Raw genomic sequence first — 12,095 nt, 5'->3', positions numbered from 1 at the left:
CTTTTTTAAAAAAAAAATTACAAGCTCTATGTTTCTGAACAGAACACTCCGACGCACAACTTTTCAACTATTTTTGTCACACATGCTTTCGCTGCACATTTCCACAACGTTGTATCTTTGCTTTGCAGCTTACCAAAAATCTATCACCGCTGCGCTCCTCTTACAGCTTTTTGGCTTGATGTGTGTGTGAATGGGCCACCTAGATCCATGGCATTACCATTGGACCTCATCATTGATAGTTCGTCCACACTGGTTCTCACCATTTCAGCCCATCGGCCTATGGCGACCGTACGTTTTGGTTTTGCAACCTACGATCGCCATCTGCTCTACGAAAGGAAGCAAGAAAGCGTGCACTCATAATTACAAACACATGATGGGCTTTCTTTTTAATGACCTTGGAGTACAACACTATCATAGTTGTAACATAGTAGTAACTACATACAAAGAATAGCAACAATAATTAGCGTACCCTACACAATTAGTTACTGATGGGACACAGCACGTGGAATAACACATCAATCCAAGATGCCATGCCTCCCTGCCCCTCCAACAACGCATCATCATCGCTGGCGACGCTCCTGATCATCCTTACCCCTCTGACGTCATCACCAAACAAACTCGCCCCGCTCGCCCACCAAGAACGATACGCGGGGCCCACCTCCAAACCCCTCCTCCCCCACGCTTTGCAGGGCCTTGCAGCTCCGTTCGCACGGCCGCTACCGCTCCTACCCGGCCACGCTACCCACGCTGACTCGCGGGCCACGCTTATTCGGGCCCCACCTCTCAGCGAGTCCCCACGGAATCTTCCGAAGGGGCACCCCCGTCCGGTGGCAGAAGAAACCCCGGCCCGCAGCGGCAGGGCCTGCCCCCCGGGTCCCTGACACACACAGGCGCGGCGGCAGCGGAGCACCGGCCGGGACGCGACAAAACGGCGAGCCACGCCCCGCCCCGCCACCCGGCCGCGTCGTCCTCGTCCTCGCCCGCCCGTCCCACCGCCACCGGCGCCTTCCGAGCAGCTCCCGCTTCTCCCCCGGGCTCCACGTGTCGCCGAGCGATTCAAATCAGGCGGCCGGGCACGTACGAGCAGCTGCATGCACGGACCGGGCCGGACGGGGGTGTCATTGGTTTGGTGTTGGTGTTGGGGTTGGGGGCTTCATCCCGTGGCAGCGGCCCGGTTGCCTGAAACGGCAAGGGGGGAAGAGGGGTGGGGAGCGCAAGGCGACGAGGCGGTTTAAAGCGGGGGCGACGAGGGGGGCAAAAGCTGTGACGGGTACGGGGAGTGGGTAGAGCCCTGCCAGACGAGAGAGAGAGAGAGAGAGAGCAGCAGGGAGGAGAGGCCGAGAGGGTTTGCTGTCCCCGGCCGTGGTGAGTACACGAGAGAGGCAGGATCGTTCAGGGGTGGGAGCTGGAAGGGGAGGTGGTTGAGGGCCGGGGCTGCATAAAGCGAGGGGGAGAGGTGGAGGGGGTTGCAGAAGGAGGAGGAGGATCCTTCTGGGAGCCGAGCGCGCGCCCGAGCCACCGGAAGCGCCGAGCCCGCATGGGGGAGGTGAGTCGTCGTGCACCGAGAGGTAGCTTAGCTAGCTAGCAATGGCGCGTCCGCACGCGGGTGCGATCGGCTTGTTCTCCGGCGCACGCGCCGTGTGTGGGGTTTTCGCTCCGCGCTGCTCTCGTGCGATTTGGTTCGTCGAAACCCCTGTTCGGTTTTGGCTCGTCGCGTGCGTGAGGTTTGGTTTCGAGTTGGTTTTCGGTGGATTTTTCGTCGGGGTTTCGAATGCGGCGTGCGTCCTCTCTTCCCTGCTCCCGGCGTCGCTTGGGCTTGATGCCGCCGATGATGGTTCGCCGAGCCGAGCGGCCGCGGAGCTGGAATGGAATTCTCCCTCATTTTTTTTCCTTTTTTTGGGGAAGTTGCGATCGGGGACGATCGAGTGTTGTGCGTGCGCGTGTTTCGCTCCGGTTGCTTTCCGTTCGGCGGTTCGATTTCCCTGGGGGCTTCGCAGTATTCGGGGGTTTCCCGGGGGCTTCCCTGCGATTCTGGCCGGCGTCTTCGTCCGGGCGGCCCTCGGGCTCCTCCGCCGCCGTGTGTTTCCCAGCTCGCAGCAGCGCGAGCGCCGGCGGCTGGAGCTGCGGGGTCCGGCATTTCCCTGAGTTTTCCTTGAGCTGCTCTCGAATTTGTGCTCGTTTATGCCCCGCCCCGCCTCGTTTCGGCGGATTCCGTAGATGATGGTTGTGTGGTTTTGTTGCTGTTAGGGTTTTTGGCCTCCGCGTTTCCCCCCCTTTGGGCATCGAGTTCGCCCCCATTGCTTCGCTTTCGGTTGCTGCCTTTTCCTGCGCGGCGGTTTACTTCGATCGAAAGCTCGCTGCCATTGCTTTGGGTTGTTTGCCTTTCTGCACGCCGCGGTCTTCTTCGATCGATTTCGGTGGTGGGTGCATTTTTTTTTTGGCTGCAACCGTGTTGATGGAAGGGATGGGATGATGAAATTTCTGCGAGACTGCTCTCTCCTCACTCCTTCGCGAGCTGTCTGATCGCTCCCCATGTGCTCCCGTTCCACCCCATTCCTATTTCGGGCTTTGCTTTTGGGGTTTTTCCACAGGCTTGTTGGGTTTTTCGTTCACGCGCAAATGACGTTTCGGCGCGGTTCGATGCGATCCACCACCATCATCCATGCTATTTTCGGAATTCCTTCTGGGGTTGGGCAGGTTTCGCTTGCTTACCCGTATCCGATGGCTGCTACTATTTCCTAGGTGGTGGTGGATTCCGAAGAAATCTTTCGCACAAATCTGTGGCGTGGCTGGGTAGCTTCGTATCTGGTACCTGTGGTCATGTCGTGTCATTCGCATCTAGGTGACCCGACCTCCGGCCATTGTCCATTGATGTGCTGATGTGACCCAGCTCAGTTAGCTGCTCTACTTGTGATTTGACCATGGTCTGAGCAGTGAGCAGGCACTGGCTGGGGAAAAACACTAGTCCCTTCTGCTTGTTCTTACACGGCGTGGTCAATTGATTCGTAGCGTTCCGTTTTCGTGTCTGTTCAGCGTCTTGACTTTGCTGCATTTTTGTTTCTATTACAGTTCCGTGCTGTGCTTCAAGTCGAGTAAGTCTGAGTTGCTTGGGTAGTGCAGTAAGATTCAGCGATAGCAATTTTGAGCAAGGGTGACTGATGCATTTGTCGGATTCCATTCTGGCTTGTCTTTAGTGGCAACCCAATGAAGCAAAACTTGATTAGTTCGATTTTCGCTGCCTGCATTTGTCAGATTCCGCTCCGAGCTGTCTTTATTAGCCTGCTGTTTCCTGTTCTGCTCGTGCTTTGTGTTGCCATTGCTCCCTGCAAATGCAGTGGAAGTTTCGATCATGAGTTACTTGGGGTTACTGCAATAAGATTTCACCCATTCTGCTGGGACATGTTTCAATTGAAGCAAATTGATCATTTCTTGTTGTAACACATAAGGTGGTTGAAGTGAATTTCGTCTTTTGAATTTGCAGAGTTCAAGTGAAGAAACCAGCGGTGCGGGGACTGGCGGCAGCATGGACCGCGTGAAGCACGAGAACTTCTGCCGCGCCGTCGTGGAGGACAACACCGTGCTCCTCCTCTCGGCGGTGGGGAAGTTCAGGAAGGAGGCCCTGTGCCGCATCCGCAAGGGCTCCGACGCCTCGAGGGTGCTGGACCAGGAGATGTCCACGAGGCTGCTGCACCTCGCCTGCAAGCACGACGCGGTGGAGTGCGCCAGGCTGCTCCTCGAGGGCGGCAGCGGGATCACGGCGGCTCCCGTCGATGCCAGGGACCAGCTCACGCGGACGCCGCTGCACGTTGCCGCTGAGACACACTCGGCCAGGTGCATCGAGCTGCTGCTCTCCAAGAACGCCCGCACTGATCTGAGGGTGGTTGATGGGAGAACACTTCTCCCGCTTGAGATCGCGCTAATGAGCAGGAGGTATGTGAATGTATCCCATTGCTAGTTAATGCATGGATTTGATTGAACTCACTCCCCAAGTTTCCTGCAATAACTGTACTGTTTCCTCATTTACAATGTACTGCTGTTTCATTCAGAGTTCAAACTAATTGGTCGCTGGACAACCCAATTGAAGATCTTCTGTCTTTTCTTAAAGAAAGGGTTCGTATCCTCATTACTACACTTGCACATTATCTGAATTATTCCACAGCTGATCTGTAGGATTAAGTGCAGCTTTTTACTCAAAATTGCCACCTCTCTCTTTGTGTAGGATCTCAAAGCAGTAAGGCTCCTGGCAGAGAAAACCAGAGTGGTTGGGGAGCTTGCTTACAGATATGCCATGGAGGGACGTGTTCCTGCATTGGCAATGCTGCTTCTCGTGGTGGAAGAGAAGATATCGGCACAAGTGAGTGTGGTGATAGAGGGTGTCAGAACGAAGAGATCAATTTACAATGCTGTTGTGGATGAGGCTTTATCCATGGGAGATGCTTCAGCTCGTGACGGAAATGAAAGGAGAAAGGCCCTGCTATGTGAGATTCAGCTGCTTAACCAATTTGGGTCGGCATCTTGGAGGGAGCACAGTGACAGGAGAACATTACCCCCTCTACTCAGGGCTGCTAAGGTACTACTGTTCATATAGTAATGCTTAAATACATTGGTCAGCACTCAGTAGTATAGCTATCAAAAAATTCTACTCATAATAAAAGCAAGGCTTTTGTTTATTCTTTTTCATGACATCAAATAAGTACTAAAATGTACTCGCATGTGACGTGTATTCATATCAATGCGTGTATAGTGTGAACTTTTAGTTACTATGGCTTTCACTTATGTATTCGATGTGTTTAATTTGAGATCTAAACTGACTTTCATGAAAACAGTGGATTTTTCGCAAATTAGGTTGATGCTATTTACCTAGTCGTGCTATGCATCATAACCTGAAGTTTTTTTTGGGAATACAACTGTATCTTCACAAAGATTCTGCTAATCGACCTTTCTTGCGTAGGTTGGAGATATGAATGTCATAAAGATGCTTCTGATGGGGAATGTTGATGTAAATGAAGCAGACTCTGAAGGAAACACAGCACTTCACTGGTGTCTTAGTGGTAGCTCAAGTACACAGGAGCCAAGGTGCCCATCTCTGAAACTGCTTCGTCCTAACCAGTGAATTCTAATTTGTAAGATAGTTGTCTTCTTAGACATCGATTGTCTTCTGGCATTGTGCAGGATTGTGTGGCTACTGCTCAAGAACGGTGCCAGAGTTTTCCAGGGGAACAAATTAGGGCTCACGCCAGTACACAGTGCTGCAGCTAAGGGCAATTACAAGGCTCTTCAGGTAGCCTTTTGTTACTTATTTTCATAGTACCTAATTGCTCTGTTGTGAGTTGTCACTGAATGGTTTTATTTTTCTTTGCTTTGAAAGTCACTTCTGCTTCATGCCCAAGATTGTGTTGATATACCTACCAAGACCAAAGAAACCCCATTATTCTTAGCAGTGAAGAATGGTTCTGTGGAATGTGTTAAACTCCTTTTGCGTTTTGGGGCTGATACCAAAGCCAGGAACCTACGGTGAGTAAATTCAGAATAATTCAAACAATCGAATTACAGGAATAAATCACAAATAGGAAAATACATAAAATGATTTTTAATTATGGTCTAATGCACTTAACATGCTTATTTTGACTTGAACAGAAAGCAAAGACCCATTGACGTGGCAACGTCCCAGGACATGCGTTTCGTTCTTAGCTCTGCAAATGTGGTACCATGTAAGAGACTAAAAGAGATTTACTCTTTTTCTGTTTTTTCGCTTAATCTTAATATATGTTCACATTTTCTTCTGTTAGCTTATTCGTTTTCTGCAAGTGTAGTAGTAAATACAAGTCAGGAGTTCAATTAGATGGAAGGAATTTAATAAACTGCACATATATATTTGTTGTTCTTTTGCTGGTATTATTACATAATTTTGGACATCAAGAATTGTCATTTTAACAGAAAAGTACTCTAGTTTCAGGGAACCATAGCTCACCCCAAAAGAATCATTTGATGAAAAAGGAAATTTGCAAAGAGCTCCTGGGTGATGAGTTTGATGACTTATATAATGATGACTATAGTGAAAGGTACATCTGGTATACACTACAATACTACATGATTACTTGAACTATGACATCTTTGCTTCTCACCTGTATTTTCTTTGAATTTTTCTGCAGCTATACTGGGATAAAGCCATCAGTAGGCCAGCGTGATTTGCGGTCCAGTAACCGTTCTGCTCAAGGGTTTAAGAGTAAGAGCCAATATGTTACAAAACAAGGACAAGGCTCAAAGTTTGTGCCACGCGTAAGTTAAGCATGCTCAACCTCATTCTATCAACATATATTTCTTTGTTCGGTTTGCTTCTAACATTACATTCTTTTTTAGAACAATCATTGGCCGAAGCATGACTACACTCGTAAAATTTTTGTTGGGGGCCTCCCACCTTCAGTAGACTCTGGTAAATTTCATAAATCCTGACATTGCTTGGTGTTGAACAAATTTGAACCAAGACACACTTCTAACCTTCTGCATTGCCCCTTTCTGACAGAGTACCTTATTGAATTCTTCAATGCTGAATTTGGGCCTGTGGAGGAAGCAGTGGTCATTGGGATACCGGTAGGCAATCGAATGCAGTCCCGAGGTTTTGGCTTTGTAAAATTTGAAAGAGAGGAGGATATGATAAGTGCAAAGGAAGCTCATCATGTATACATGCTTGGGAAGAGAGTGGAGGTAAAGGATGCTGTTGCTAGAGCATACTTGCCTTTAGAAGAACAAAGAGCTACTTCTTTGAGGCAATTCATGAAGGAGCGCCCAAAGGTAACCCATAGTGTGCTGGATGGTGAACTAACTGAGGAACACAACCTTCGGAAGCGGCGACCATTGCCTGAGAAATGCCTTCCATCTTGGTTCTTTATATTCAGGAAGTGGTTGCCAGGATTTCTTGAGGATGCATCTGAGCGACTTGGGGGGGAGAGGTATCCATTAAGCTCTTTGAAGGGTGATTTCAGAGCAACTTGCAGGATGGAGCTTGATCACACTGCACTTGGTTATCCTAAGCTAAGTGACTTTATGCGCTCCCTCCCCGGCATCTGCAGGATGTGTGTAGTTCCTGTTGGATGCGGACCTGCAACACACATGGTCCTTCTTCCACCACTCTCAAGACCGAAGTATGTACCCTTGCTAGAGCCTTACTCCTTTGATCGTGATGAGCTCCCTGAATCAGTGTCAGATTACCACTCCCCAAGATCTCCACTTAATGCCAACATCACAGATGACTCCCCTCATAACACTGACAGCCAGCAGGGTGATGATGCATGCAGTGGAACTAATGTTCAGATCCAGCAGAGTGATGATGCATGCAGTAAGAGCAATGGTCAGAGCCATCAGGCCGATGGGAGCAGCAGGAGCAGTGCTGGAAGCATGCTGGATGGAAGTTCCTCTGATAATGGTAGCTTGCTGGATGATATTCCTGTCAGCACCCCAAAGCTTGATTTGGTTGAGCCTGTACCTACAGGGAAGTCTGATGTGATTGACTCTGCACCTACAAGAAAGTCTGATTTGATTGAGTGTGTACCTACAAGAAAGCCAGATTTGATTGACTGCATACCTACAAGAAAGCCTGATTTGATACAGTATGGATCTCTTCACAAAAACGAGTCTGGACCAGTCCGGAAGCCTAATTTGCTTGAGTTTGGACCTACAAGAAAGCTCGACTTCATTCAGTCCAGGCCTTCAGCGTGCTTCGTTGATTGTCCAGTTGAAAGGCCAGCAGTTCCTCCGAGCAGCTGTGAGACTGAAATGAGATTCTCTTTCTTCGAGTCTCAGTGGGACAAGTATCTGGTAAGAGCTCCCTGCATGCGAACTTGCATTGTTTATTATGTTGCTTATAAGATCTGAATAATGTTCTCCGAAGTACTAATATTGTTATTTGCATTTTAGACTCCATATCCCAAGAGTGACTCCTGCATCATCTGTCGATCTTGCGAAGCTGCGATGGAGCTCGTCCCATGCCATCATAAGATATGTGTTGCTTGCATGATGAGGTGTAATGTCAGGGCATGCATGGCTTGTGGCACTTGTGTAAGTGGAGTGAAGTCTGCTCCAGCAGTGGATGCGCCATACAGATACATGGTAGTGGAAATCCTCTAAACAATTAGAATTGCCTTTGATTCCCTCTTGTTGAGAAATAGCTCATATCATTTGTAGCTGCTTATTTTTTTAAAAAGGACCTGTACGTTTAGTGCTTTCTTTCTTCACTGCACTTGACTTGAACTGGTCTGATTAGTTGCGTCGAATATGCAGGGAGTCACGGAGCGCATTCCGGATCAAAGGTGCCAGTTGATGGTTGTCTGTCGTGGTGCTGAGGCGATCGTCAAATGCTCCCCCTGTAGGCACGCCATTGCTTGCCGAGGATGCCTCCTGGCATCAGTGACGTTACTGAAGACCTGCACCACCTGTGGCTGCATGATTCAGCACTTCATGTTTGGTTGACAAGACTCACCTCCCTAATACAGTCGTATTACTTACTATGCAACCTAAGGTATAGAATAAAGCAAGCTATCCTACAATCTGAAGGAGAGATCTGACATGCTCTCGTTCGGTTTTGCCACACTTGTGGGATGCGCTAACAGGATATTTTGGTAGTGGTATAGGCGCCCTCGCTCTTCTGGGCCTGAGGTGCTCTCTTTTGCTCCCTTCTGTTCTTGCTTAGATATGCTAGTCAGACATGCTTGGTTGCTATGCTATTTCTGCTTCTGTGAGCTTGTGACGGCTCTGACATCGGCAGTAATACCATGTAACAACCACCCCCCCCCCCCCCCCCCCCCCGCGTCTATTATGGCACTCATTTTGTAAACCTATGAAAGTAATATCTCTGGGGCTGTGGTGTTTGCAAAGCCCATTTTGTATATGTTCCTGGTCCTGATGTCTGAATTTGGTTCGTCTGGCTCTTGCTTCTCTTTCTTATTGTCAAGTTCAACCAATGTTTGTCTGCATTTTTCAATTTGGTTGTTCTGCATAGCATTATATTTTTTTTCTTCGAACAATTGCATAGCATTATACTATATCACATTGCATTCAGAATCGTAGTTGTGTGTCTTGCATCTTTTTTGAGCAATCAATTTTCATTTTAGGCTATTGGTTATGCTGTTTCGACCACTGTTGCATCCATGAATGTATGGCTCTTCGATTTTCAGTTCTGTCGGGTTCCATTTGACAGTCCCAGAATGGGTCTGCGCTCCTTGTTATCAACAGCAGTCATAAGTATGTCTTGTTTGTACTCTCTGTTAGAAGTTGCAAAGACAGATCATGCTTGACTTCATGTCTTTAAATTAACTGTGAAATCTGACAAGCTTCGTTTCTGGATATTACTGTGCATGTCCAAGTGGAACGCTTCGAATGTTTTTGCCCCTGGTTCTGTTTCTATGACTATGAGGACACGCAATTGCATGGCAATGGGATGAAACGAAAAATAGATGACACCAAACAGTAACTTCATGGTGGTGAACAGTAGATGGTGAAAGTACTAACGTCAGCCAAGGAATTCAAATGAAAGCAAGAACAGTGTGCATGAGCGCTGGAGCTAAGGATGAAAACGGACGGAAATGGGATGAGCAGTGGGAAGGAGTGTAGAGACAGGACGGAAATGGGATCAGTAGTGGGAAGGAGTGTATCCCAGCCGTATTTGCGGGATCCCGGATGATCCCATATTATTCCCCATATTTATAAAATCCGGAAAAAATTTAATAGACACTTCATATTCCTCTCTTGTTTCTCAATATCAATTGGTGCACTTCACGGTTTAATCACAGGGAACATGAACCTTAATCATATTTTTTAAAAATAGCTTGCGTAAAATAGTGTGTAGTGTTATATTCATGAGAGGTGAACGGTGATTTAACAATAACACCCGTTTCCGTAACCCGTATATCTCGTTTCTCTCCCGTTCCTGGCTATTCCGCTCCCACTCCCGTTTTCCATAATAAAATATGGGAACGGAAATGGTTGAGGGGTTTTGCTGCCCGTTTCCGTCCGTTTTCATCCCTAGCTGGAGCGAGCAGCACATGATCACCGGCTGTTGAAGTACCCATTCCACCGACGCTGATCATCGTCGTCCTCCCAGGGAGGAAGCCCCCGCTTGATCCTGCCAACCCTGTCGATCATGCCGTCGACAGCGATGTCAAAGGCGTCCCTGAACCCGCCGGCGGGGGTCCTCGGGTCCCTGTAGACGATGCCGGGGATCATCCTGACCACCTGCTCCCTCATGACCGCCACTTCTGCCCGGCCGAACCGCCGAAGCACGTCCTCCACCCGCACCGTGCCGTTGCGCACGCTGTCCCCCGGCAGGAACACCGAGTACCTGGCGTGGTCCGCCGGCAGGTGCCACCGGTACTGCGTGTACGCCGAGCCCGGGTGGAAGAACACCGGCACGCAGCCGGCGAGCATGGCGTCGAACGCCGACCGCCGCGTGTACGAGTCCCCCGGCGGCTGCAGGCAGAAGGCCGCGCTCTTGAGGTGGCGCATGACGTTGCCGGGGGCGTAGCAGTCGTTGCGCCGGCCACGGCCGCACTGCAGCAGCCCGCACCGCCGCGACCGCGCGCACTGGTCGATCACGGTGTCGCGCAGGGTGCCGCCCTCGCCGGGCCTCCGCGCGCCGGCGAACGCGAACAGCCACGGCCGCCGCGCGCGCCGGACGGCCCGCTGCCAGGACGCCACCTCGGCGGCGCGCGACGGGTGGAAGTAGGTTGGGTACGGCACGCCGACGTCGCCCACGTGCCACGGGCCGGACTCGAGCACCAGCGCCGTCATGTTCGTCGCCTCCGGGAGGAGGAGCAGGCGGCTGCCCCACTCGCCGCCGTCCTGGCGCCGGAAGTCCCACGCGATGCGGCCGCCGACGAGGAAGTGGTCCCGCCCGCCGTGTGCCGCCCACGCCGGCGTCGAACGGAGCCAGTCCACGAGGTCCTCGGCGAGCGCATCGCGCACATTGTTGCTGAACCCCCACAGGTGGCGGCCGACGTCGAGCCCGGCGTAGTAGGGCACGTACACGGCGGCGGCGCGGGAGGCGTCGGCTGTCAGGCAGCCGTACTGCCGCATCCGGTTGTGGAAGACGACCTCGAGGGTGAACTGGTTGGCGTCGTACCAGCCGGTGGGCGGGAGCACGCCGCCGGTGCGCGTCAGCCGCGGGCCCATGCCGGCGTTGGCGACGTGCTTGCACATGTCCGTCCACTCCGACAGGTACCGGCAGTCGCGGAGCAGGTCGGTGTTGAACCTGCTCGGCAGCTCCTGGACGTAGATGTACCGGCCGGCGCACCGGTCGGCCACGGCGGCCCGCTTCGCCGCGCGCGGCTGACGTTCTTGACGTGCCGGCTGAGGCGGTGGTGGCGAAGGTGGAGTCCCTACTCTTAGTTGACGATTCGGTGGCGGTGGTGACGCGGCAACTATTTCTTCAAGCTTTGGCGGCGGCGACGACGACGCGTCAACGATCAGCTCACGCTCCGGCGGCGGTGGCGGCGACGTGTCTGCTCTTGCTCGGCTTCCCGGAGGCGCCGGCGCGGTGTCAATGGTCTCTTGACGCTCTGGCAGCTGAGGTAACGCGTGGACAATATCTTCATTCCCGAGCACCGGCGGCGTGACGGCGGCGCGTCGCTCCATCGCGCCAACGATCCCCCCAACGCTGACCTGGAAACTCTCGCGGCGACGCGCGGCGAGCGCGGGCGGCGTCGGGGGCGCGAAGGCGAGAAGCATCCACACGACGCAACACGCCGGGACGGCGAGCGGCAGGAGCCACCTGGCGGCCCGCAGCGCCGCCGCCGACGCGCGCCAGCTCCCCATGGCGCGTCACCGAACAAGCAGAGACACCCGCCGCCCGGTCTGCCGCCGGGGAAGGAAGGCGAATGCTCGCTCACAGCCCGCGTCCGTGTCGCCGCCGACTGCGCGGCGGCTTCAGCTCCAACCCATGCCGCCGCTGGACGCTGCAGCTGCCGATCCCCACCAGCGCGTCGCGGGATCGCCGTCGATACTGGATCAGCGACGCGGATCCGCCTCGATCCGTTCCCATTCTTGATCGCGTCTCTGCCTAGGATGTTTCCATCCACAGACGCGCCCCCAAGGATGTTCGATTA

The 12,095-nt window shown here is 52.1% G+C and overlaps 2 protein-coding genes across 2 annotated transcripts; one reads left to right on the top strand and one right to left on the bottom strand.

Annotated features, from left to right (window-relative positions):
- Window positions 1-1,537: 1,537 nt before the first annotated feature.
- On the top strand, window positions 1,538-8,699 carry LOC112885589. Its single transcript, XM_025951177.1, has 14 exons — window positions 1,538-1,546; window positions 3,482-3,930; window positions 4,047-4,110; window positions 4,220-4,570; window positions 4,952-5,076; window positions 5,173-5,281; window positions 5,369-5,514; window positions 5,638-5,711; window positions 5,957-6,062; window positions 6,153-6,279; window positions 6,361-6,433; window positions 6,524-7,815; window positions 7,915-8,055; window positions 8,278-8,699. The coding sequence occupies exons 1-14, from the start codon at window positions 1,538-1,540 to the stop codon at window positions 8,464-8,466; spliced, it is 3,255 nt and encodes a 1,084-aa protein (XP_025806962.1). The 3' UTR covers window positions 8,467-8,699.
- Window positions 8,700-10,041: 1,342 nt separating this feature from the next.
- On the bottom strand, window positions 10,042-11,805 carry LOC112885588 (xyloglucan galactosyltransferase KATAMARI1 homolog). Its single transcript, XM_025951176.1, has one exon. It carries the CDS (start codon window positions 11,803-11,805, stop codon window positions 10,042-10,044), a length of 1,764 nt encoding a protein of 587 aa, XP_025806961.1.
- Window positions 11,806-12,095: the final 290 nt, after the last annotated feature.

This window comes from Panicum hallii, chromosome 3 (genome assembly GCF_002211085.1).
Source record: "Panicum hallii strain FIL2 chromosome 3, PHallii_v3.1, whole genome shotgun sequence".
Lineage (NCBI taxonomy): Eukaryota > Viridiplantae > Streptophyta > Magnoliopsida > Poales > Poaceae > Panicum > Panicum hallii.
The sequence above is the reverse complement of the archived record's forward strand: the minus strand, read 5'-3'. Positions and strand labels throughout refer to the sequence as shown.

Bases quoted from the DNA above. Each gene is read 5' to 3' on its own strand.
- LOC112885588 (XM_025951176.1), bottom strand. From the start codon at position 11,805: ATGGGGAGCTGGCGCGCGTCGGCGGCGGCGCTGCGGGCCGCCAGGTGG.
- LOC112885589 (XM_025951177.1), top strand. The intron at 3,931-4,046 runs GTATGTGAATGT...TGTTTCATTCAG, and splicing joins ATCGCGCTAATGAGCAGGAG to AGTTCAAACTAATTGGTCGC. The intron at 5,712-5,956 runs GTAAGAGACTAA...CTCTAGTTTCAG, and splicing joins CTCTGCAAATGTGGTACCAT to GGAACCATAGCTCACCCCAA.